The 26287-nt window shown below is 37.3% G+C and overlaps 1 protein-coding gene across 1 annotated transcript in view; it reads left to right on the plus strand.

Moving 5' to 3' along the window:
* The window catches only part of LOC139740881 (kinetochore-associated protein 1-like), a 61585-nt gene extending 36564 nt beyond the window's left edge, over window positions 1-25021 (plus strand). Inside the window, exons 33-60 of the mRNA XM_071651466.1 lie at window positions 461-665; window positions 1060-1266; window positions 2447-2535; window positions 3829-3957; window positions 4537-4653; window positions 4842-4948; window positions 5150-5348; window positions 5797-5892; window positions 6587-6682; window positions 7552-7642; window positions 8116-8174; window positions 8990-9071; window positions 9532-9678; window positions 9854-9927; window positions 10319-10526; window positions 11408-11526; window positions 13159-13226; window positions 13575-13644; window positions 14440-14555; window positions 14893-15028; window positions 15498-15593; window positions 16726-16837; window positions 17376-17439; window positions 21332-21461; window positions 22722-22808; window positions 23273-23418; window positions 23981-24089; window positions 24941-25021. Of these exons, the coding sequence (XP_071507567.1) occupies window positions 461-665; window positions 1060-1266; window positions 2447-2535; window positions 3829-3957; window positions 4537-4653; window positions 4842-4948; window positions 5150-5348; window positions 5797-5892; window positions 6587-6682; window positions 7552-7642; window positions 8116-8174; window positions 8990-9071; window positions 9532-9678; window positions 9854-9927; window positions 10319-10526; window positions 11408-11526; window positions 13159-13226; window positions 13575-13644; window positions 14440-14555; window positions 14893-15028; window positions 15498-15593; window positions 16726-16837; window positions 17376-17439; window positions 21332-21461; window positions 22722-22808; window positions 23273-23418; window positions 23981-24089; window positions 24941-25021 (3240 nt within the window). The remainder of the gene's footprint in view (window positions 1-460; window positions 666-1059; window positions 1267-2446; window positions 2536-3828; window positions 3958-4536; window positions 4654-4841; window positions 4949-5149; window positions 5349-5796; window positions 5893-6586; window positions 6683-7551; window positions 7643-8115; window positions 8175-8989; window positions 9072-9531; window positions 9679-9853; window positions 9928-10318; window positions 10527-11407; window positions 11527-13158; window positions 13227-13574; window positions 13645-14439; window positions 14556-14892; window positions 15029-15497; window positions 15594-16725; window positions 16838-17375; window positions 17440-21331; window positions 21462-22721; window positions 22809-23272; window positions 23419-23980; window positions 24090-24940) is intronic.
* Window positions 25022-26287: the final 1266 nt, after the last annotated feature.

Here is a 26287-nt window from a genome sequence, read left to right on the forward strand (position 1 = left end):
GGCTGCGGACCCTGGCATGATTGTTTGATGCTGGTTTTGGATAACTTCCAGAATGGAAAATTATGTCAAAAAGTCAACTCCATTTTATGATGGCATCCACCTCCTAATATCTGGGGGAGCAAAGAATATTTGTGCATGATTTAAGCATTCAGGACAACACTACATCAGGGTAATGTGTCACATCTCATTAAAAAAATAAAATAAGATACAATGTAAAAATCATGAGAACAGTATACACTGTATGTCTTGAAATGAATGAAAGGATGGGAATTTGATTGGTTAGAACAAAGAACAAAAGTGCAGCTCTTGTATGGTAGTAACAAATGCAAACTTTTGCTATAGTTGAATAACCACACCATCAGAATAGCAAGACAAGACGAAAGCCTCATGATGTTGGAAAGATTTTATTGTCATAGTGGGTGGAGTTTGATGGCTGTATTTGTTTCTGTCTTTACTCTAGGTAGGAGGTGTAGAGAGTAAGAAAGATCCCTATCAGGAATACACCATGGAAGCTTTCTTCAAGGAGGATTCCCTAGTGTTGAACTCCCAAGAAGCCATTCCTTTGGTGGCTCACATGACCATGGCTTGTCAGCCTACCTACAGGCCTAAGGAAGCCCCACCCCTTCAGCAAGCTAGAGTGGCAGGGCAGTCAGTGATGGTAGTAGGTGGGTGTCAAAGTTGGCTTGATTTCAGTTGAAATGGAGACAAACTTCTTACATCAGTCATGTCTCATTCTTTGTTTCACAGAGGCATCATTTACAAACTTCTTTTTCTCTCCAATTTTCACTCAGAAGGGAATGTATCTGGCTTAGTATAATGACTGTAAAAGCCTCAACAGTTAATGTCGCCACATGTGACTAACAAAAACACATTGCATGAGTTTGCCTTGCATGAAAACCAGAATAACATTGCATTGACAGTGTGTGCTGTAAGGTAATTTAGGTAAAATGCCTTTAAAAACCGAGTGAGTGTGTAGCCTACATGTGATCTGTGAATGTGATAGTGTTTGAATCCCTCTCTAGCTAACCAGGTATGACTTTTCACTGACAGACTCTAAAGAGAGTGATGAGAAAGATTTGGATGAAACACAAGTGAGTCATGTGACCAGCATTGGTCAGTCCACCAACCTTCTCTACCAGTATCTGAGAGAGCACAACCAATGTGAGCTGGCCTTTCATGTCATCATGGAGTCGCTGGCCTCTACTCTTGTTCATCTCGCAGCAAATAATCTGCCTAATCCTCAGGAGAATCAGGTGAGTTGTTCATGTGCAAAGCCATCACCTTTTAACCTCTTGAAGACGAGTCCCAAGAATACTCGGGCTGGTGTCTGTGGGAAATGCATGTTATAGAAAAATCAGCCTATCCTCAATGGGTTAAATTTGGATATAGATACTTCATGCTTACTAAAATGCACATTAATAAGTTGTCTTGGAGTTATGAACACATACTTGTCCTTAAAAGGTTTTGATTTTACTTTGTTGCTTTTGTTTCTATGACTACCCACACTGCAACGAAGTTCAATGTTGTGAGAGTAATATGTGTAAAGAGATATCTATCAGCAATGTTAGCTGAAGTACTTGAGAGAAATGAAAGGAAATATGTGACCCGCTACAACAAAAGGATCCTAAAGTCGCTGGCGGTTGACCCGAGAAAATCGAGTTTGAAGTCAGATCATCAAAATCCGTCAAAACGTTCGGATTTCTGTTTTTGACATAATTTTGTAGTTGAATGTATCTTCTATCATCTTTTCGAAGCTAAATGATCAACGGAAAGCCCAAAAAATAGCGTTTTTCTGGGCCTTGATTTTCGACTTTCACCGAAAAGAAACATGTCCGAAGATTTGGATTTAGCGCCGCAGCTAGACTCCGCCCCTAGCAACGAGGGAGTGATCTCATTGGTCAGTGCGTGGCATCCTGGTCGCTGATTGGTCATGCGTAGACCGCTGGCGCTAAGCTGGAATGAACATCGCGGAGGTTGCTAGGAGCGTACCTTCTATTGTCAAACGGTGAAAACTGTTTTGCATCCCCTTGATCATGATAGCATCGGAAGGAAAACTTTGAAGGCGGTTTTCTCGAAACGCTGATTTCCTAAACCAATCGACATGTGCTAATAAAATCATCGACATCTCCACAACGGAGTACTTTTATGAGTCATGTCTTATGTGACATTAAAGTGGAAGAGTAAGGGAATAATGTCATGTCATTTTCAGAAAATTGTCCTCCCCCGACTTTCGGATCCTTTTGTTGCAGCAGGTCACATATGAGATATAAAATGTTATGATAATGATGCCAAATCCAGAGTGTTTCACATAGTTGTTTGTTTAGTGTTTTCATGCAAACAGTGCAATCTTGGGCCACCACCATGTAAATAGAGTGGTGATGGTGATAAATGCAAACCCATGATGCTTTTATGTCATCTGCTCCTCCCTCTCAGGTCAAGCAAGAAGCTATAAGAAGAGACATTCAGAAGACTGCACAAATGGTCCAGCTGGCAAAGCAAAGCATCACAGATCTGGCTGCAGCTCTGCTCAATAAGGTAAGAATTCACAAGACAAATGAAAACCACAAGCATTACTCTGTGAGTGGAATGGACTTTTGGGACATGATAATATGAAACAACAAAAGATGAAACAACCTTGCTGCAAAGTCATTGTCTCAAAACAGAAATTACTGTTTACATCTTACAGTGTCCTGCACCATGTTCATAAAGTGTACAGCACACATCTAAAACATCACAAAATAATTTTTAGAATGGTTTGAGGCAATTAGAAAGCAATAATTTTTTTTTGTCTATTATACTCCAATTTTACTGTCTTCAATCTACGGAATTGGTGTCATTTACCATTGAAGATTAACCCTAAAAACTATTTTGGTAGCTCGAAAGACTGGGGGGGGCGCCTCAAGGGCCCCCCCCCCCAAGATCTCGGCCGTGGATCGCGCGATCGCCGCGGAACTTTGCACAATGGTAGTGTGCGATGTAATCTACAAGATTGTGTTTTTAAATTTTAGAAAATAGTCTTCTTTTATTTTATTTTGATTAATTATTATAATTTATGCGAGAAATCAGAATCTTTCATCTAAATCAGTAAATAAAGCTCCAAAAGTGCTCATTTTTGGTATAATTATTCTTTGTGGCATTCTTAGCAAATGTACTTGAAAAAAAAATTCGGTATCAAAATTAATTTGTTATTTATTTTATTGTTTCATGAATTTCTTATGTATTTCTTTGTTTTTTCGACCTTTTGTTTTTGTTGTTTTTTGTAACAAAATTTGTCACAGACACTTTTTGAAGCATAATACTCCTAAAACAAACTAATTTTAGCCATTGAGAGTAAAAATAAGCATATTTATATGAACCATGCGAAAAAACTCAATTTGCATTGACTTTGTACACAAAATCACATTTTTTAGCCATATTTGGCCTCACGTGCATGTACATAAAGTCATGTAACTTCAGAACCGTACCCCCAGGCGTCACAAATTTGGTGTCAAAATGTGCGGGAAACTCAAAAGAAAAAAGTCATGACGCATCGCAGCGAGAGCATTGCGTGTTGCAGAGTAATCGTGCGAAATGTCGAGGGGGGGGGGCCTCCGAGGCGCCCCCCCAGTGCAGTTAGGGTTAAGATGGATTCAGGCTGAGCAAGTTTCCTTATTTAGGAACAAGTACAACTGAACTAGGAGTCTCATATGTAGCTGCCAAATGATACTGTTAACACCCTTCTTGAAGGAATGCAGTTTTGGAAGCATGTCATGTCAAATATTGAAGTACTCTCATTTCCTTTCATTTTTACTTATTTATTATTCTTTTTACCACCCATGCCTGCTGCAGATTTTCAGCTGCAAGAATGTGGACACATTCCAAGCCCTGTGTTTCCTGTCCATCCTCCCTACCAAGGTTGCTGTGGATCAGATCAAGAAGCTCGTCTACAATGCTGGACAGAACTATCAAAGGATCATTGTAAGTTCATTGAACCCACTAAAGGGGATAATTTTCATCCAACAAACCCAGTACAGATGACTGATCAGTTTCAGGAAACTTGGTCTTCAAATCTTACAAGTGTATTGATCCCATTTTATCTGCAGCTCTCACAGAATAGTGTAGCTTCTGACCTCTGTGTGGCTTGAAGAGGAAGAGTGTGACAATATTTTGGTATGACATCACAAGTATTTACTTACCAGCCACCATGTGTTAACTAGTTGTTAACATTTTTGAGAATGTACTCTTTCTTTCAAAGTTACTGGAATCCTACTTTGTACGATTCTTCTGACAAAGACTTAGCAAGCAGCTGAGTGAATGCACTACCAGTTCTTTACTCATATCTGAGTTACTCATCATCACACATTGCAAATATCAGCAACCTGTAGTCTCCCTACAACAGGTCTTGTCAGACTTTGTACAAGTCATGTTAGAAGTACAATTCAGCTAGTAAACTGATCATTACAATACAATATGGGCTGATTAGTTTACACTCCCTTTAGGAGAGGGATTTTCCTCTGATATTGTTTTCAGGCTATTTTCTTCTGATATTGTTTTCAGGCTATTGCCCTGGTTGGCTGTGAGCTGGCTAAGCTGAATGCTGACAGCAGGATGCTAGGAGTTTTCCAGCAACTCAACACCAATGCCTGCTGGGGAGACCGTCTCCTCAAGATCAAGGTGAGCATCTCTTCTTTCCTCGAGTGACACCATTGTTCTGCTAATTGTCCTGATGATGATAAACATGAGAAAGATTTAAGTAAATATGTTTTTATCACCAGAATAGGTGAGATAGCAGTGTAGTTGTGTACAGATATTGCATCACAATAATTAATCTCTGGGTTTTCATTTCTACTTGAAATCCTCAGATATCCTTCAAGGAGGCCTTCAACAGTGCAGAGAAGAAGCGGCTGCTGCTACCTCAGCTCATCACCCACCCACAGACAGGACTCGATCTCATTACAGATTACTGCAGGTATATTCACTTGACTCACACTATGTGACAACAAAGAACATGTTAGGAGTTCAGAAATGGAGTCACCAGAAGACAGTATTTTGATTCAACATACACAACTTATTAGAAAGTTATAAGGTAGTCATAATAGCATCCAAACAGCAAATGATAATGGAAAACACATTTCAAACATCCCTCACCTGGTACATTGCCTTTGTACAGAGATTTCAACATGGATGAAAAACAGGCACTGTTGATGTACATTCGCCTACTCCTGTTCCCGGATGACAGTATGCCAGAAGGTGGACACAGCACTCAACCCAAATCTCTGGATGAGAAGGTTATCATGTCAGCAGCAACAATGTGTATGAGCACGAGAAGCTCAGCCTTGTTCACTATGCTCAAGGAGAATCTTGACAAGGTAGCTGACATTCTTTCTGTTATTTACTTCTGACAAATGTTGTCAGAACTGTATGATAGACATCAATTACACATTTTGTCTATTTACCAGAAAAGTTTGACTTCAAAGTCACTTTGAGAAATGTGTAAGTTTTTAGTGAGTACCCATGGCAAGTCATTCCTTCACAATATCATTGTTGACTGATTGCATCTGACATCTTTTTTTCTTTTTTCTTTTTGGTATATTTGATATGGGCTTGCATTTTGAGGAATGTCAGAATTTATTGCAAAGGGTTGTGATGGCAGATTGTTGGTGACACCTGTTGGCCAGGGTAGTGATTAGCAAAGAAATGAATGCCCAATGAACTGGCAGTATTTATAGTAACTCTTATCATTTTTTTTTTTTTTTTTTGCAAAGAGGGATATCAAGTATAAATGATAATTTGTGATGTCTTCATTATTTTGCTAAGATCGATTGCTACGACTATGAGAGACTTCAGATTGTGCTGAAAATCATAAAGATGAGTGGCCTGGACTTGACAGATCAGACACAATCAACTCAAGTTGTGAGTAAACTCATTGGTCCATTTGATTAAGTTATGACTATGATACATAGAAAGATAAGAAAGATTGTGTGAGGAGATATTGCAAAGTATTTAAAGTCCATTCACATATTATCACATAAGAGTGATTCTGGGTGTACATATACAAGTAGGAAAGAAAGTCATAATTTACTAATATTTAGATATTTTGTCTTTCTTTGATGTACATCTGTAGGTATACAAATGGTCTTGTAATAAAATGCCTCTGTGCAGTCGAGTTACTACCCATTGTTGAAAGGTATCTCCATTGAATACTAGCTATATCTGGCAGCATGTTACAGTTTGAGTCCAAAAGACAGGTTGAAATACACTTGGAGATCTCATCGGCAGGCAATAAGGTGGTAGTATCTAAATGCATGTCACACAAATTAGACACCTATTATTCAAATGGGAGAAATGAAACATGTTGCCGCAGTGCCCAGTGCATAGTAATTGTCTGAAGAGATTTGAACTTTTACTTTGTCCAGTTCTTGTTCCTCAAAAGAACACGTTTGATGAGCAGAAATGATACAATTTACAGACAATGTAGAATTGCCAACACATTGTGGGCAGAGTGAGCTAGATTTTCATCCAAGGGAGGATGTGGCATATGGACATTCATCTCCATTGCTTACATGTCTTGAAACTTGTCATATTGCTTTTTACTCTATTGCATCAGGGTTTGGAGTTACTTGACTACCTCAACACTTACAGGCGCACCAAGCCACCTTCAGATTATGAACTCTCATTCCAGCAAAGTCAGGAGGAAGAAGGGGTATGGACATACTTTCACATGGAAACTTTCACCCTAGTGTCTCTCACTTCACTAATGTGTTGACATGTCAGTGCATTTCATGACGATCTTATGCAGCCAAGAAACGAAAGGAATGCAGCTGCTTTCAAATTTCATTGAACAACTGTGGGTAACTCCCTTCAGGATAAATTGTTAAAAATGTAAAATGACTATTTATCCTGTAATGATTTAAACATGTTAATAAATTTGAAATAAAGTATAATGTACTGGTAAAGAATTGTATTGTTAATTATCACTGTTTCTAGCTTCTTTGCAAACTTTTAATGAGCTAGAGATGTCTTCTGAATGTCTGATTAAGCAGCCTACTGATCAAGAATTATAAGCTTCCATCACAAAGAGCTTTTACTCTGTCATCTGCTCAGGACAAAAGGTAATTAGAGATCACTTCAAACTATGCTGCTTCAGCATGGTTTTTGTGAATTATTGGTGTGTTGTCAAGAGAGTTCCACAGGTTACCATGTACAAATATAGTATGCTGTATTTTTGTGTTTATTCCTTTGAATAGATATTCAGATACTTACCCAGGTGTATTCCATTTGACAAACTCCTTATTACATTCTAAACATCTGTTGTCCATAGAACAAGTCTAGTTCGACATAAAAGTTATGTCAATTAAAGTGCCCAAAGGTATGACATTTCCCATTACAATATATTAATTACATTTCTTCAAGAAAGCATTGAGACTAACTTTTGTTCGTTACAGTTTACAGATGTAACTGTACTGATTTGAGTTATCAGTTTTCCTCTTTAGTGTGGTATGAAATCTTTGTATCAAAGCTATGTAGCTACATATTGTATGTTTTGGGCTTCTTCTTTTTCATTCCTGTCAGGGTATGCTGAGCAGCAAGCCACTGTCACCTCTCTCCAAAACCAGACTACCATTCCATCCACTGATTAAAGGAGGACAGTGGAAGATTCTATGTAAGTTCATACAGACCTTCCAACCATGGTAAATTTAGAAGAGAGAATCTGAATTTTGACCATTCCCAGCTCTTGTGTCAATAGGAGTTTCTTATTTTTCCTAATGATTTTACTACACACTGCTCTTTCTTTCCTACTTTTGAGCCAAACCATCCCTATTTTTTAGTTAGAAAGGTTGGGAAGTCTGGTTGATATCACTGTCATGAATGACAGGCAAGTTTCTGTAATTCACTGTACTATATTTGTGAGGAATATTTCTCGAGGAATTAAACACAATATCATTCCTAGGGAGTGTCTTTTCCCTTCATTTCATTCCCTTTCATGAAGATATATGTTTTCTTCATGTAGAAGTTGGTTGGCTCCAAAAGAGGGAAAAGATAGATTAAAAACTATCAACAAAAACTTGTTCTTTAGCTTTCAGTCTGCACTTTCCAATAAGATGATTGAAAAACTTTGTATGTTTATACTTTCAGCTCGTGAGCTTCATGAAGATACAGTGGAGCAGATACTTCCCATTGCAGAACTACTCAAGGTAAACTTGCCTTCAAAGGGTAGGAATTACCCAAGGTAAACTTGCATTAAAGGGTAGGAACTACTCAAGGTAAACATCTTCCAAAAGATAGGAGCTATTCTTGACATACTTTTCTTAAAGGGTAAAAACTATTCAAGGTACACTTCTGGCAAAAGGTAAGAATTACTCAAGGTAAATTTCCTTCAAAGGGTAGGAATTACGAAAGGTAAACTTCTTCCAAAATATAGGAACTACTCATACAATTTACTCTTCTTTTTTTTTCAAAGAGTTAAAGCTACTCAAGATAGACGTCTCTCAAAGGGTAGGAATTATTCAAGATAAACTTAAGGGGTAGGAACAACTCAAGGTAAACTTCTCTCAATTTCAGAAATTACTCGTGTAGACTTCCTTCAAAGAGTAGGAACTCTTCAAGGTAAACTTTTGCCAGGACAGAAATCTGAAATTGTGTCATATTCCTTTGACTTTTCCTTCTTTTCTTTTCTTTTTTATCTGTGGGTGTATGTGTGTGTTTGATATCTTTCTAAATATATTTAGTATGCTGGTGTGTTTCTTGGTGTATCATGTTGACGGTTACTTTGATTTAAAAAGCATTAAAAAAACAACAACACTGTTTTCCTTTCTTCCATTTCATGACTGGAACTTGTGTGATAAGTAAATGCCTTCACTTCAGTTAATAGTATGTAGCATTTATATTTGATAGGTGTTAATTGAAGGTGTAGTACATTGCTCTTGTTAGTCTGTTATAAGCTAAAGTTATTTAAGCATGTGAAAGAAGATTTCATTGTCATAAGGATTCTGTTGTACCCCCCATACAGCTTTCCACTGACCAGCTCTATGTGACAGCTATCCAGAACATTATCAAGACTCATCAACAGGCTCAAAGGGACCTGACATCAGGTAAGAATAACACACCATGTTTTGAAGTTTATTACACTGGCATCTTTTAGTCAGTGTAGACTTTTTTTTTCATATCTCCTCTCCCTACCATGTTTAAGCCAAGACTATTAGATTCTCATGTCTTTGCTGCTAACATTCCCGAGACCCATGTAGTCTGCTAACATTCACAAGACCCATGTAGTCTGCCATAAAGCAGGTCATTGCCACCTCGATGAGAACGTAGAATGACATTTAACAAACTTAGCTGCAATTTAACAAAAAAAGGAGAGAGAGAGAAAAAGCTGTAGGCCAGGAGCCTTTGTACAAATGTCCGTTACTCTGAGTTTAGATTGAAAGTTAATCAGCTGAACAAAATAACACTTCACTATTGGATTTCTCATTTGTGATATTTGTCATTTCATGTTTTGTTTTGTTTTGTTTTGTTTGTGTTTGTATGTATGTTTGTGCTCAAATGTGCCAGGTGGTCAAGACCAATGCAACCCAATCCAGATGACCAGAAGGGTTGATCTTGACACACTAAATACCGTCAAGAATCTGCTACTGAAGGTGCAACATCCAGAGATGGCCGTAGCAACAGCCAGGTTCATCGCCAAGGAGCTTCCTTCTGGTTAGTCAAACAAATGTTTCAAATAACAGTCATTCACTGGAAGAATTTTATTCAAAGCATTTCAAATTGGTCATGGCAGTAATGTGATGATATATAATATAGGTTGCAGTATCATTGAAAGATTGAGAGTGCTGTATACAATTTGTACTTCAATGTCTTTTGTCCTCTATTACAGGCAAGGAGAAGGTGATGGCACTAAAGATCTGTGTGCTTCTGGCCCAACGATGGAAAGCACTATGTGAGGAAGGTGTAAGTATACCAAGCTGAAATAGCTGGCCATCTTTCATAGATGGCAATAGTTCCTGCGTAGACACTCGTGTTATGAAAGAGTGATAAACCTTTAGTTTAAAACTTATTTGTGGTAGTTGTCAAAGTATTCATAGCATAACTCAAATCTAACTGAATCTGATATTTGTCTTCTGTATGTCCTCTTTATACAGTATGTTTATTGTATTTTGATAATACTCTCATTCTCTAGTAAGTCTGTCATAGCAGCCATGTAAACTTGTCATGTCAAAGAAAAAAAAATCATTTGAGAATAAAGGACAGATGTTCTCCATCTTATGGTTTAATTTACTGTTTTGCAGTAGAAGTGAGTTAACATGCATTTTAGCAGTCTTTGTGTCATGTGATCTTGCAGACAGCTGAGAATCAGAAGGCTTCCACAATGCACAAACGACTGACAGTGGAGCACCGAGCAGTGAGTACAGAGGAGATTTTACACAGACATGGCCTAGCAGAGCTCCCCTACACACAGATGATTGCTACCCCTGCTAAACTCATCTTTGCCTTGTATGAACACTCCAGCATTGAGAGCAGGATGCAGGGCTATCAACTTGATGCTCCAGGTTGGCATAGCAACAAAGACTTGCACAAATATCTCTATCACTCTGACAGAAATTATTTATGAATCTAGACATGTGTTATGTCATTTCATATCTCTGATACTATATTCAAGTTGATATTCCTCGTCAGCCATTACTAAAATGTAAAAACCTGGACTTAAAAAAAAAAAGAAAAAAAAAAGAGAGATCTGTAGTAAATGACTTGTGGCATATTGTGTGCACCTGTCAGTCAAAATATATATTTGTAAGTGAAAATAGATGCAAGAAATATTATTATGATGTAAAGCACATTTCACCAGCACCATTCAATATTTGACAAATTTGTTGAAAAGAAAACAATACAAAATAGGTTTTGAAGTCCATATTTGTTTGGCTTTGCTAGCATGTGTATGAAGGTGATCGTTATGCTACCTTCTGAATAAATTCAAGAAGGGCCCTCCATGACCAACCAAAGAATGTCCTGTTTTGTAATGAAAGTGCACAAGAAACTCATATGTGCTGACCTGTGCTGACTTCAGCCTAAAAATATCAATCAACTTTATTTGTCTGATTCTATCGTTCAGTTTTATTGCGTATAATGATGCAGCAGAGTTTGCCGTGTGTCTGTGTGCAAGAAATTGATACATGCATTTTTAATCAATATTAAAAGTGTTCAAAATAACAATTCTCCAATATTACTTACTTTGTACCCCTACCAGCACTTACCTATCCCCATATAAAACCAGGACTCGCTTTCATTAGAACATGATTTCTTAGGTATTTCCTTCGTTATTATAATGAATAGATAGGGATGGATCATAGTTATTAAGAATGTATAAATGTGAATTCAAGTATCAAAACTTGTATTACAAACTTCTGTGATGAATTTTTGATTTATTTGTAAGATATCAATTGTGCCGCTGATGAGATTGCCCAGATCAACAACTGTAATCTAGACCGGATTAGAGCTCAACTGGTGGAAAAATGGATACCACAGCCTGTCGACGACAAACAAGATGAAACAGTGAGATACAATGCATGATTTCAAGTTTGATACTAGATCTAGTGTTTGTGCTATTACAACTTTGGCACCAGTGATAATCCCAAATGTGACATAAGTTAATGTGGTCTGTTGACCTGAATGTTATGACATATTCAGTGTAGGTAATGTCGGGGCTGGTGTTGAGTGTCATTTGCTGAACCTGAGCACTAGGGTTCTTGTTGGCACTTTGTGTGCTTTTTCCCCATTGCCTAATCGGGGGTGAGGAGGGGGGTGGTAGCAGAGCCCCCAAAGACTTTTAATACTGGTAATGATACTGTATTTTGGTGTTGTTTTTTCCTGCAGATACCTGTTTAGGGGAAAGGAAGCAATTGTTATTTATTGCAGTTTCTGCTAGTGACCCTATTGGGCCCCCTATTGAAAATTAAACCTTGCATTATTTTCCTCAAAGTGTATGATGAGATTTGGCAGGAATCATCCTTAGTGGTAGGGAATGCAGCATTATTTAAGATGTTTAACATGGTCCCCATGGCAGCATGCAATCAGATGAACTTCATCCTCACCCCCCCCCCCCCCCCCCACTTATTTATACTACCATTCTTATTTACCTACGTATTTCAGTTTAGATATCACTATCTTTGAATAACAGTAGTTGTCATGATCAATATTGATTAACTTTTCCCCTAAGAGTATGTGTGTATCATTCTGGTGCTTGGTGTAAAGAGGAGATCACCGAGTGCTCCTTTACTGAAGCAGTTACACTGGCTCCCCATCAAAGAGTGTATCGATTTCAAACTAGCCCTTCTTGTCTACAAGTGCATGATGAATACCGCTCCCCAATACCTATCCAACCTACTAACCACCCCTACAGCCTCCAGATATCAACTCCGGTCATAAAATGATAAGACAGTCCTACAAATCCCACAAGCAAAATCCAAAGCTTTCGAATGTACATTTTCATATGCTGGATCTGTTGTCTGGAACGCTCTACCAAAACAGCTCCGCCTATGTGATTCAGAAGTAATGTTAGAAGGAAACTCAAGACTGAACTGTTTCAATTGTAATTACGATGTTCCTATACTTTGTGAATATTGTATGTTGATGTATGTACAGTGCTTTGATCAGGTCCTGTAAAAGCGCTCAATAAGAAATAGTTATTATTATTATTATTGTTGTTGTTATTATTGTTGTTGTTGTTGTTATTATTGTTATTATTATCATTATTATTATTCTTTTTTACCTCTGTGTGTACAAATGTATTATCCCTTATTAAACTGACAGAATATCAGTTCTGAGAGAGAACATGCGTATTATTCTTTTTGATCTGTGAGAGAATGTGCGTATCATTCTTCATGACCTCTGAGAGGATGTGCATATTATACTCTTTGACCTGTGAGATACTGTATGTATCATTCTTTTTAGCCTCTGAGAGAATGTGTGTATCATTCTTTTTAACCTCTGAGAGGAAGTGTGTATCATTCTTTTTAGTCTCAGAGAGAATGTGTGTATCATTCTTTTTTGTCTCTGAGAGAATGTATGTATCATTCTTTTTAGCCTCTGAGAGAATGTATGTATCATTCTTTTTAGCCTCTGAGAGAATGTATGTATCATTCTTTTTAGTCTCAGAGAGAATGTATGTATGATTTTCTTTGACAGACTATGAACTTTTCCTTCGGATCACTTGCTGAAGATGAAATATCAGAGGGAGAACAAACTTTGATGAGGTGAGTGTGCTTTGGAGTCATCCCTGGAATGGAGATAATCCCACATTACAGAGTGCACAGTTATCAACTAACAATTCAAAATGTAAGGCTGTATATTCTTCACATATGACAGCACCAATGTTGAGATTTTTTTATTATTCTTTATTAAAGTCACTGTATAATTCATGTCATTTGGTGCTGTGTATGGGTGCATTTTTTCTCTCTAAGATGCTTCAGGTGAAAGGATGAAATGTGCCTATTCATGACAACAAAAATCAGCTTTCTGTATTGTCGTGGACAAATGGATAACTCTTTATTTGTCAGTAAATATGTTGAAATGTCATTCTATTTTTATTTTCTGATTTTTAGACTGAAATATCTTCTGCAAAGTGAGAAGAAAGAAAACACTGTCCTTTTCCTACTGAGCGTAGCCTTCAAGGTGAGTGAAGCTTTCAAAGTAAGTGTAGAATCCAAGATGAGTATGTTCAGTAGACCCATAAACTTCAAATTCTAAAGTATGTCTCTTTTCTGTTTTTGTCAAACCTTGATAGTCTTCAGGGGATGTTTTATGCTTTTACATTGTGAATGTTTATAAACAAGTAATCTATGTCCTGATTTGACTTTTTTTTTTTTCTTTTTCTTTTTTTTATAGATTTGACCATTTACCAAGTACAACAGGGTATATCAACTTTCTAGTTTGTGTAGAGCATGTTGTTCATTCAATGCAGGTTTCGGAGACATCGACTGTGTGCAGTGACAGATCTTCCTTCAGTAATCCACAAAAAATTTTCAGTCGCAGGAATGATGTCAGTAACCCTAAATGTTTCATGGAACACTTCACCCACCCACTAATGGGGGGAAAAGTATGAAGTAATGATCATTTTCAGAGAGAGAGAAAGTAAAGCAAATAGTGATTACTGCCAAGCACTGGTTAACCCGTTGAGGAGGAGTCCCGAGTATACTCGGGCAGGTGTCTATGGGAAATGCATATTATAGCAAAAATGTGCCTTTCATAAAAAATGGTGAATCACATATGTGTGTCAAAATATTCAACTGTTTACATGAAATATGCCAAGCTTACAAACACTTAACAAGTGCCAATAGAAGTTTAATTATTGTTGATTAATGGCATATGACATCCAAACCATCATACAGTGGCCAAAAATGCTTTGTCAATTTGTGTAATACCGGACCATGACATCTTGGAGTAATGTATTATACCGTCTTTTCCCAGGAATCTTCTACCCACATGACAACTGGTTGCCAAATCAGAGCTCTGCGTTGCCTCTTCTCACTTGCAGATGACAAACTGATTGAAACTGCATCAAACAGAAAAATGGCAGACTTAAGGTCAGTGCATACACCAGTGATGCCTTGTGGTTATAGTTGAGCAATATTTCATACAAAGTACCCTGTGGTACCAGAAATTGTATGTCAAGGAATTTGTGAGAGATGTCTTCCATTATAAAGGCAGGAGAAGGAAAAACAAACTCTTGAGACAAAACTCTTGAATGTCCTTCAGAGGAATTGTTGTCTCTTAGACAAAGTTTGTCATCTCGTGATTTGAGAAATATTGTAAATGTGTGGCCTCTTTCCACGAAACCTGTATTTTTTAATAAGTCAGCAACTTTTACTGTTAATGAAAGTGTCATGCCATTTTTCATTACATTGCATTATGTTGTAACAGAGACTACCTGAAGAACCTTGTGTATGTGAGAGAGTTCGAAGCACTAAATGTGGCTATGGATCTATCTACATTCACTTCTTCAAACAAGGAGGGACTAGTGAAAGGACTATGGAGAAATCACAATCACGAGCCAAGAGTAAGTTCCCATGGTGATAGTGAGACTTAAAAAGTCATAGTTCAATGCACATTTGAAAGATGTGTAAGATGCACAGTATTAAACATTATTTTCCTTTAAAAAATGACAATTAAACTTAAGTCTGGTCTACACAAATCCTTACTAAATGCCACATGATTTATATCCTACCATGAATATCTTGTTGGGAGAAGCTTTGGAATATCTATCTATAGCTGAAGAGCTCATAGTGGATATAATTACTCCTGTGTATTTAGTGGACAGTTGAAAAATGCTTGACTCATCTGCTTGTTTTCTGTTTTCTGTTTTGTTTTTCCAAAATCAAATCAATCTAGCAATACATAATTTTGTCCCTGTATTAGAATTGAAATGAGAGTGTATGCTACTGTCTGGTGTGTCTTTATTGATGGTGCATGACTGAGTGATGTTTATTTGTTCTCCAATCATTGACAATTCTATTCTTGTATTACAGAGTATACGCCTTATTGCCAACCTGTGTTTGGAGTACAAGGTTCATGATAAGAATCTGTGGAACAGCATTCTGCAGCAGTTACAGAAATTTGGACTTGTGAGTGTCATGTCTGTGAGATCTTGTCTGCCAAATTTGCATCTGCAGGAACTTTGAACAGAGCAATCTCAGCATACTCAATACTATTAAAGAAAAGATAGAATGCTAGATAACTAGAACACAGACTTCAAGGAGTTACTTTGCAACTACCTATCACCCGTTGGTATCTAACTATTCCAGTAACCATTCAATACAGTTCATGTATGTAGAAATCAGATGAATCAGGAATGTCCTCTTTTATTTTTCTTTCTTTAAATTTGAGACAAAACAAAGATGTTGTGAATGTGAGCCTGTCAGCAAACAGTACTTTCTGGATGACTGGTTGTACTGTCCCTGTGTGCTTATTTTGATACCTCTCCTCTATGAAGATCTTTGTCTGGACACTTGGCTTACTTACAATGTAGCTAATGAATGCTCTTCAATCTTCTGACAATCTGGTCCTTTCTCTCAAGCAAGTTAATTTTTTTTAAATAAGACATGTTCACACCATTCACACCATGCTACTTCTTGCATGCACCAACTTTTCCTCATTTCTACTCTCATCACATACATGCACAGGTAAACAACTTATACTCAGGAAAAGATGGACCTACAAAGAGGTTTACAATTTGTTACCAAAATCTTACAATAGACCTACGTGTGTTTCGTGGATTATAAACCAGGTTGAGAAGTCAATAACTTCCTAGCTGATGGTTCATATGGGATGTTAGTTTATATTTGTTGCAACCATTTCTACTGTTCTGCTTAGAGATGGTATTGGAAGTTGTTTCACCTTCTCGCCATCATACACTTGTATGTCAAAAGCAATCACGAGACTTCCTTTTACTTCATTACACTTTTACAATGAAAGCTATGATTTTTTCTGAAATTTATTTTTCATGCTTAGTAATTTTATTTGTTACATTTCCACATTTTTTAATGGGATTTGTTCTGTTTTGCTTTTTGGTGTTGGTTGTTGTTGTTGGGGTTTTGGGGGGATGTGTTTGTTTTTTTGTCTTCAGATGTTTGTCAGTAACCATTGTCTTGTGGTATTTCAATTCAGGTCAGAAACATTTCCCTTAGCATAATGGGTAGACTCAGGAATGTTTGATGATGATATTAGCTCATTGTACTCTCCACATGTCCTGCGTAGCTGGCCTACCTGCAGTATGTCTTGGGTGAGATAGCAGGACTAGTGGAGCTCAGGTCCATCCAGTGCCTACCAAGGGTGTGGTCAGCAGTCCTTTCGACCCCTTTCACATCAGGTTAGTAAGAGGCAAATTATCCTCGACGGTCCCTAATTAGATTCTATAAAGATTTCTTTTGGTATGTGAACATGCCTTTCCTTATTACTAGTAGTTTCCCACAGTTTCCCATAGCATGTAGCATTGGTCTCATGGATAGGAGAATCACAAATCATTCCAATCAAAGAGCTTTCCTCCCTTTCAGCAAAGAGCAAGAAGGACCCCAAAGCATGCTTTACAAAATGTACACTGATAACTTGTAATAGATTTGTAATATATGACCTCATTATTCACCTGTCAGTCAAAGACTACCCCACACTACAGCAGTGTTACACACTGACAAGTGAATATGCTTTGTTCATTAACAAGATACATTTGTACTCACTGTTGAGTATTTTATTCCAGCCTAGTTATAAGGTTCACATTTGAAACAATAATTTGTTGATCTAGTTGATGTCGTCCATAATCCTGCTTGAAACTTTTATTGCATATAGGCAACAGTGAATGAAAAGGTGAAATTTTATTTCTCATTTTGTAATTCTATTCTTTTTTTATTAAGTTTGCCCTCCACTGAGTGAAGAGCAGGCTTGTAGGTGCAGAGAAGTCCTGGTTCTCCTACACAGGTGAGTCTTTTTCACGCTACTTACCAAGTTTTCACTCTATCTACCAAGTTTTCACTCTACCTACCAAGTTTTTCACTCTACCTACCAAGTTTTCACTCTACTTACCAAGTTTTTCACTCTACCTACCAAGTTTTCACTCTACCTACCAAGTTGTCACTCTACCTACCAAGTTTTCACTCTACCTACCAAGTATTCACTCTACCTACCAAGTTTTCACTCTACCTACCAAGTTTTCACTCTACCTACCCAGTTTTCACTCGACCTACCAAGTTTTCACTCTACTTACCAAGTTTTCACTCTACCTACCAAGTTTTCACTCTACCTACCAAGTTTTCACTCTACCTACCAAGTTTTCACTCTACCTACCAAGTTTTCACTCTACCTACCTAGTTTTCACTCTAACTACCAAGTTTTCACTCTACTTACCAAGTTTTCACTCTACCTACCAAGTTTTCACTCTACCTACCAAGTTTTCACTCTACCTACCAAGTTTTCACTCTACTTACCAAGTTTTGACTCTACAAATCGTACCTACCAAGTTTTCACTCTACCTACCAAGTTTTCACTCTACCTACCAAGTTTTCACTCTACTTACCAAGTTTTTCACTCTACCTACCAAGTTTTCACTCTACCTACCAAGTTTTTCACTCTACCTACTAAGTTTTCACTCTACCTACCAAGTTTTCACTCTAACTACCAAGTTTTCACTCTACCTACCAAGTTTTCACTCTACCTACCAAGTTTTCACTCTACCTACCAAGTTTTCACTCTACTTACCAAGTTTTCACTCTACCTACCAAGTTTTCACTCTACCTACCTAGTTTTCACTCTAACTACCAAGTTTTCACTCTACTTACCAAGTTTTCACTCTACTTACCAAGTTTTCACTCTACCTACCAAGTTTTCACTCTACCTACCAAGTTTTCACTCTACTTACCAAGTTTTGACTCTACAAATCGTACCTACCAAGTTTTCACTCTACCTACCAAGTTTTCACTCTACCTACCAAGTTTTCACTCTACTTACCAAGTTTTTCACTCTACCTACCAAGTTTTCACTCTACCTACCAAGTTTTTCACTCTACCTACTAAGTTTTCACTCTACCTACCAAGTTTTCACTCTAACTACCAAGTTTTCACTCTACCTACCAAGTTTTCACTCTACCTACCAAGTTTTCACTCTACCTACCAAGTTTTCACTCTACTTACCAAGTTTTCACTCTACCTACCAAGTTTTCACTCTAACTACCAAGTTTTCACTCTACCTACCAAGTTTTTCACTCTACCTACCAAGTTTTCACTCTACTTACCAAGTTTTTCACTCTACCTACCAAGTTTTCACTCTACCTACCAAGTTTTCACTCTACCTACCAAGTTTTCACTCTACCTACCAAGTTTTCACTCTACTTACCAAGTTTTCACTCTACCTACCAAGTTTTTCACTCTACCTACCAAGTTTTCACTCTACTTACCAAGTTTTTCACTCTACCTACCAAGTTTTCACTCTACCTACCAAGTTTTCACTCTACCTACCAAGTTTTCACTCTACCTACCAAGTATTCACTCTACCTACCAAGTTTTCACTCTACCTACCAAGTTTTCACTCTACCTACCAAGTTTTCACTCGACCTACCAAGTTTTCACTCTACTTACCAAGTTTTCACTCTACCTACCAAGTTTTCACTCTACCTACCAAGTTTTCACTCTACCTACCAAGTTTTCATTCTACTTACCAAGTTTTCACTCTACCTACCAAGTTTTCACTCTACCTACCAAGTTTTCACTCTACCTACCAAGTTTTCACTCTACCTACCAAGTTTTCACTCTACTTACCAAGTTTTCACTCTACCTACCAAGTTTTCACTCTACCTACCAAGTTTTCACTCTACCTACCAAGTTTTTCACTCTACCTACCAAGTTTTCACTCTACTTACCAAGTTTTTCACTCTACCTACCAAGTTTTCACTCTACCTACCAAGTTTTCACTCTACCTACCAAGTTTTCACTCTACCTACCAAGTTTTCACTCTACTTACCAAGTTTTCACTCTACCTACCAAGTTTTCACTCTACCTACCAAGTTTTCACTCTACCTACCAAGTTTTCACTCTACCTACCAAGTTTTCACTCTACTTACCAAGTTTTTCACTCTACCTACCAAGTTTTCACTCTACCTACCAAGTTTTCACTCTACTTACCAAGTTTTCACTCAACTTACCAAGTTTTCACTCTACCTACCAAGTTTTCACTCGACCTACCAAGTTTTCACTCTACCTACCAAGTTTTCACTCTACTTACCAAGTTTTCACTCAACTTACCAAGTTTTCACTCTACCTACCAAGTTTTCACTCTACCTACCAAGTTTTCACTCGACCTACCAAGTTTTCACTCTACCTACCAAGTTTTCACTCTACTTACCAAGTTTTCACTCAACTTACCAAGTTTTCACTCTACCTACCAAGTTTTCACTCGACCTACCAAGTTTTCACTCTACCTACCAAGTTTTCACTCTACTTACCAAGTTTTCACTCAACTTACCAAGTTTTCACTCTACCTACCAAGTTTTCACTCGACATACCAAGTTTTCACTCTACCTACCATGTTAGGTATATTATTATGACATCATATTTTACTTGTTTTATGATTCTCTTTGTGCTTCAGCCCCAAGGATACCATATAAAAGTTTGTTTGTTGTTTTCTTTCCATCCATTTAAATGTCATTTCTCCCACATTTTATTTCATTTGATGTATGAAACCTTGTGCAGTTTTTCAGAATTTTATTGGAATTCCTGAAGCTTATATTCAATCTACCAATTTGGTTTAAAAAAAAAGAATATATATATATATGTGTATATATGTATACACACACACACACACACACATATATATGGGTGCAGGCATTGAAGTCATGGTCAAATTTTTCTGTTTTGTTTTTTTGTACTCAGTAGGGAGCATTTTTCTTTTATTTTTTTAAGAAGTTGCTTCTTTAGTTCCTGTTCTATGAACATCTAGTATTATTGAAATATGGGAGATTGATGAGATATATATTTAGCCAAATTCATTCTAATTTGTTTATCTTTATCATGCTTCATGATTTGCAGATATGCTAGTTTTGCCTAGTGCATGTCTGTAATGAAGTGTATTAAGAAAATGCACTGGAAAGATTTTTGAAATATTTAATTGACATGGAAGTTACGGCAAAATTCTGATATTTGCTGTGCACACAAGAATTTCAGTGTGTATTCTTCTTTTCCACCAAACTTGCGATATAAATAGATTTGATTTATATTAATTATAGCTGATATCTATTGGATACACATTGGATGCTCATAACTCTCCAGGCTACAGTATTGTTATAGATGACTAATACTATCATTGTTTGAGCTGCCTATTCATTCCTGTCAGTAAGCCCCCAAAAATGATGTAACATTTATACATTGATTAGACTAAGTGGAAAACCAGTCACTTGTTGGAAGCCAGCTATGATGTATGTCTAAAGTATGGCATCAATTATTCACACAGCTCATCTGAAGGATAAAGAATTTCCACTCATTTAGCAGTGACACACAATATAACTGTAGCCCATACGTGAAATGTGATGCCGGCATACTGTACCAAATGTGCAGTGGCTTATAGTATACTGTAAAAGTGGATATTTTCGCGCGACTAATTTTTTGCGCTCGGTGGTATGAGAAGAGTTTTGCATGTTTTTAATTCTGCTGAATCAAGACATCAACTACTAGAACATATGGCAAGCGTACATATTCGCATGCTTTTATTTTTGCACTAGTTTCGGGTTGCGCAAAATATGTGAAAATTTCCACTTTTACAATGCATTCATGAATGGTTGAAGCATCACACTTCTGAATGTAGATTTTTCTTCCATTTTAAACAGATGTCCAGTGCTGTTTGATCTAGACTTAGTCCGTCTTAGCTGCCAGTTTATTCGGGTGGAGATGTATGCCGAGGCTCTGGCATGCCTTCTTCACACCTTGGACAAAACTAAGAGAGAGTCCCAAATCAAGGTAGAATTCTGCTTGTAGTGTGCATACACATACCAAGACTTTTCTTAGACAAAAACAAAAACAAAAACAACAACAAACAGGCAATTGTACAAAAAAAGAATTGTAAACCGTGCTTCTGATCATTATCAACACATATTTTGACTGATTACTAAATCCTGTATCATGCAATGTAAACAACAATTGCTTGATTAGATTGGGTATGAGGATTTGCCACAGAATTGGTTTGAATTCTCCTAAATTGATTTTGTGGATTACACCAAATGTGCTTATTATAAGATTATCAACATTTTGTGGTACATGAAGCGTACCCATTAAATCCACCCAGGCATTTTACCTGAGCATGTTCTCCTCAAGTGATTATTATTCATGTTTAGAAAAGCCCCCCCCCCCCCCCCCCATATTGATTTTCTTCATATTTGCTAGTGTAGTCTTTGTTGAGGATATAATTCTGATTTCATTAGACCTCAACTTGTTTAAAGGACAAGTCCACCTTCATATACATGTGGATTGAGTGAATGCAGCAATATTAGTAGAACACATCAGTGAAACTTTGGGGAAAATCGGACAATCCGTTCAAAAGTTATGAATTTTTGAAGTATCTGCGTAGTCAGTGCTGGATGAGAAGACTACTACAGTGTATGATGTCATATGCGTACAACCATATAAGGAAAATAAAAAGAGAATTTCACAAAACTTTACTTTTTGAATAAAGTGCACATTTCTTCGACTTGTTACTGACATATGTTAAGGGTAATATCATTCCCCCTGCCTTCTGAAAGAGAGAAATCACATGTTCTTTTGTTATGCGAGAAAAGTGAAAATATGTTGAATTTTCTTTATTCTTTCTTCGTATCGTTGTACTCATGTGACATCACAAGCTATAGTAGTCTTCTCATCCAGCCTTGAGTGAGCAGAAACTTCAAAAATTCATAACTTTTGAACGGATTGTCCGATTTTCCTCAAACTCTCAATGTGTTCTACTAATATTGCTGCATTCACTAAACCCACATGTCTATGAAGGTGAACTTGTCCTTTAATATGCAGTTTACTATTAATACACTGTTTTGATCTGTGATCTTGGACAGTTTAATTCACCATTTTGACAGTTTCCTGAGTAGTTCAAATCTTATTCTTGTCAGAAGCTTCTCATTCTCTATCTAACTAAAAGAAGAAAAAGACAAGCTTTGATTGCTTTTGTATCATATAAAAGTTTGTATGTGCAATCTAGTGAAGTTAATGGTATATGTGTTTATTATTCAGACCTTGTTGGACTCCCACTTGGTAACAATCCTTAACTCTCTGATGGCACTGAAGGAGAGGAAAGAACCACTTCATGAACATGATCAGGTAAAGAGGGATCAAGGTCATTGGTTCTCTTCATTTCAGTTCTCTACAAGGCTCCATGAAGATCACTCAGTATCATGGCTAACAAGAGTTTAATTGAGACAGTCAACATTGCCCAAGTCGCATCTATTTTGGACTAAAGAAATGGCTTTGACTAATAGAAAATGTGACTTATGAGGGATTCAAATCAAAATGTTAAGAGAAGAGGACTTGAAAAGACCCTGAACTAAGGCGATTATTTGACTTATGCAAGGTTGGTTGACTTGAGCAAGGTTGACTGCTTTTGTGGAGTCATCATGTATTTAAGGGAGATCTTTAATACAGTACTTTGGTCTTGTCTTCCTGACCTAACTGATCTCATTTCAATTTTCATACAATTCTTATCCTATGGCATGTTTAGATAAAAAACAATACGATTGTTTTGACATTGTCACTAATCTAAGTATTGTGTCATTCTGTGTTGACAGGTACTGTCAGCGGTGTACAGACACATAGCAGGGACTGAGTGTTATGAGCTGCTGCTTGGTACACCTCACTTCTTGAGCCTGGTCCATTTTCTGGCCAAACAGGATCAGCTTGAAGGTCTCGTCAGGGAGACACTAGAATCCGATCGGTAGGATTTGTCTTTAAGTGCACTTTTTGATCTCTGCATTACATTATTTCCATACTCTTTGATCTTATTGCTCAGTGTTTGTCTTTATAAAAAGATGAAAATAACTCTGGTTTATATGCTGGCCATTGAAAGGAGTAGAAGTGTAGGACTTGGCAGTAAACATCATGAGTCAAGGTGTAATCAGGCAAATTTCAAATTATGAGCAAAATCTTCTTCTCACAAAGCAGAGATTTCATTGCATTCACTTTATTTGCTATCCGCCTGTCCCTTTGCCAATATGTTTCATTGAAAAATAAAAAGTGAATAGTCTGTCTGAAGTGAATTAGTATTTAATCCTAGTATTCAGTACATGAAGTACATGTAAACGAAAGCCAGTAATAAATGTCTGTAAGTGTAATTATTATTAACCATGAGTGTACTCATTTAAAACTAGTTCTTATAAATGGGCATGTATGAACCATGTGTCATGAATTAGAGTGATTGGTTATTAACCACCTGCAAAAATATCTCAAAGAGTAATAAAAACTAGTGTATAAAATCATTCTTCTTTGTTTTATCAAAGTATATCTGATGCTGTGAAGTTGGTGAACGTATTTCACTGCTACTACCCACAATCGCCTGCCATTCAGAGTGTCCACACCAACAGGTCAGCCGACGTTGAACTTCTGCATGTGAGTCATTTTGGTTTTGTATATTTAAACTGGGTTGTGGTTCCTCTTGGGGCGGGGGGGGGGGGGGGGGGGGGGGGGGGGGGGGGGGGGGGGGGGGGGGGACTGCAGCCTCACAATTTTGGCTCTTTGGGAAAAAAATAAATGAAACTCAAGGATTCCACTCTAAGATGAGGGAACATTGACCTCTGACCTTACAAACCATAAGCACTACACCCTACCCCCTCCCCCTCCCCAGCAGTTTGAAGAAGGGAGGAAAGTTTTGCAGCCAATCTCCAAACATACATTGTATTTATGTTACTTATAGGTATTCAAAATCAGCTGTGTGAGATTTGCTGAACTTTGAGAATGATGAGGGCTGTATCAAACTTTGTGTAACTAGTGGATTATGCAGAGAATGTTAGGGAGTGTTATATTTCTGGTTAAGAACAGTCAACAAAGATAAAGACAATTTTGGCAATCTTTCCTTTAATATGTTTGCAAATGAAATGTGGGGTCTAATAAATGGATTATTGAATACCTATCATTGGAAAGTATGGTAATCTAAATGTCTGATTTTTCTTTCTCCTTTTGTATTTAAGTTGTAATTACACTGCATGCATTTGTCCTTTGTGTACGGTACATCACTTTAGAATTTTTCTATCAAATTCTCTCTTTTACCATCCTGCTATTAGCCATCAAAATTCTCTCATAGCCCTAAAAAAAGAATGCATATCTCCACAGATTTCAATGAACTGTGACCATTTGTGGTGTTCATATTCTGTTTTTCCAGTTGATGCAGAAGTACCTAAGAATGCACTGTGTTTAAATATAGCCTTCATGTCTTAGCTTGTCTTTGTCTTTCCCAAATCCAGGCCTACCTTAGAGCTCATGGTCTTGAAGAGGAGGCCAGGAACTTGGAAAATCTTGTGGAATCATCAGAACCAGAATTGTAGGATGGTCAGGAACGGAATTCCCCTTGTGATTTGTCATGGTCATGTGACCTATTTGAATTTTATTTATTGTATCTCATATGTACAGTTGTAGATTTATTAGTCCATATAACAACCCAGCGAACAGTTTCTCCATGGTTTATTGATACAGCATCCAGTTAAGTGCCTGTTCATGGAGTACCACACGAGTACTGTAAAACATGATATATTCGCGGCACGAATTTTCGCGAATTGGAGCCGACGGCCTTTTTCGTGGCAAGAAATTTTCGCGAATTGCCTCTTGCGTTCAATGCATATAGTGTAGATAAGAAATTTCGCGTGCATTTTAATTTCGCGAATCTTGGCGCTCGCGAAGTTCGCGAAATTAAAATGCACGCGAACATTTCTTGTTTTACAGTATTGTTAAACCAGGATATCAAGGTCATTACATGCAACTTGAGGATTTTGCTGGTTTGGTTTATGGGTTCAAGAAAGTGAGCGAAGATTTAAGGTCATTGTTAGAATCAAATAAAAAGCTTAGTCTTATCAAATTCCAAACTAAGAATCAAGTGTTGACCTACATGTATATTATGTGTCCCTGGTCAGTTAGAATAGTGATTATGTTTATGAGAACCAAGAAGAGATTGCTCAGTATGTGGTGCAAAACTTTATGTGCCTGTCACAATACATCAACCAAATGAAGTGCCTTTACTCATGTACATGTAAATACCTATTCTACATTTTCCAAACTATTTCTTGTTGTACTGGGATTCATGTCATCAAAATCTAGAGCTTCTTGTTGAGAGGAAGAAGGGAGGTTGAGAAGTGCCTGACTACATTTCTCTATGTTACAAAATGTACACATATACATGTATGTACATTGTTTTGCATGTAAAGCTGTCGAAGTATAGAGTAAACCTAGCATACATCGTGTACATGTAAGTCCACAAACATGAGACCTTAGAAAATCTGTACATGTATATACTGTATAATCTGTGTAAGAGTTATATACTGTAGAAGTGGAAATTTTCGCGCAACCAGAAACTAGCGCGAAAATAAAAGCAAGCGAATATTTTTGCTTGCCGTATGTTCCAGTAGTTGATGTCTTGATTCCACGGAATTAAAAACACGCGAAACTCTTCTTACCCGCCTGAGCGTGAAAATTAGTTGCGCAAAAATATCCACTTTTACAGTACCCATGTGGATTCTTCAGTCCTTGTTTGTTGTGGATGAACATGGTTGTAAGATGATATGACCTTTGACATGGTTGTAAGATGATATGACCTTTGA

This window comes from Diadema antillarum, unplaced genomic scaffold, assembly GCF_040938485.1.
Source record: "Diadema antillarum isolate AM-2024a unplaced genomic scaffold, OU_Dant_1.0 seq00000889_RagTag, whole genome shotgun sequence".
Classification (NCBI taxonomy): Eukaryota; Metazoa; Echinodermata; class Echinoidea; order Diadematoida; family Diadematidae; genus Diadema; species Diadema antillarum.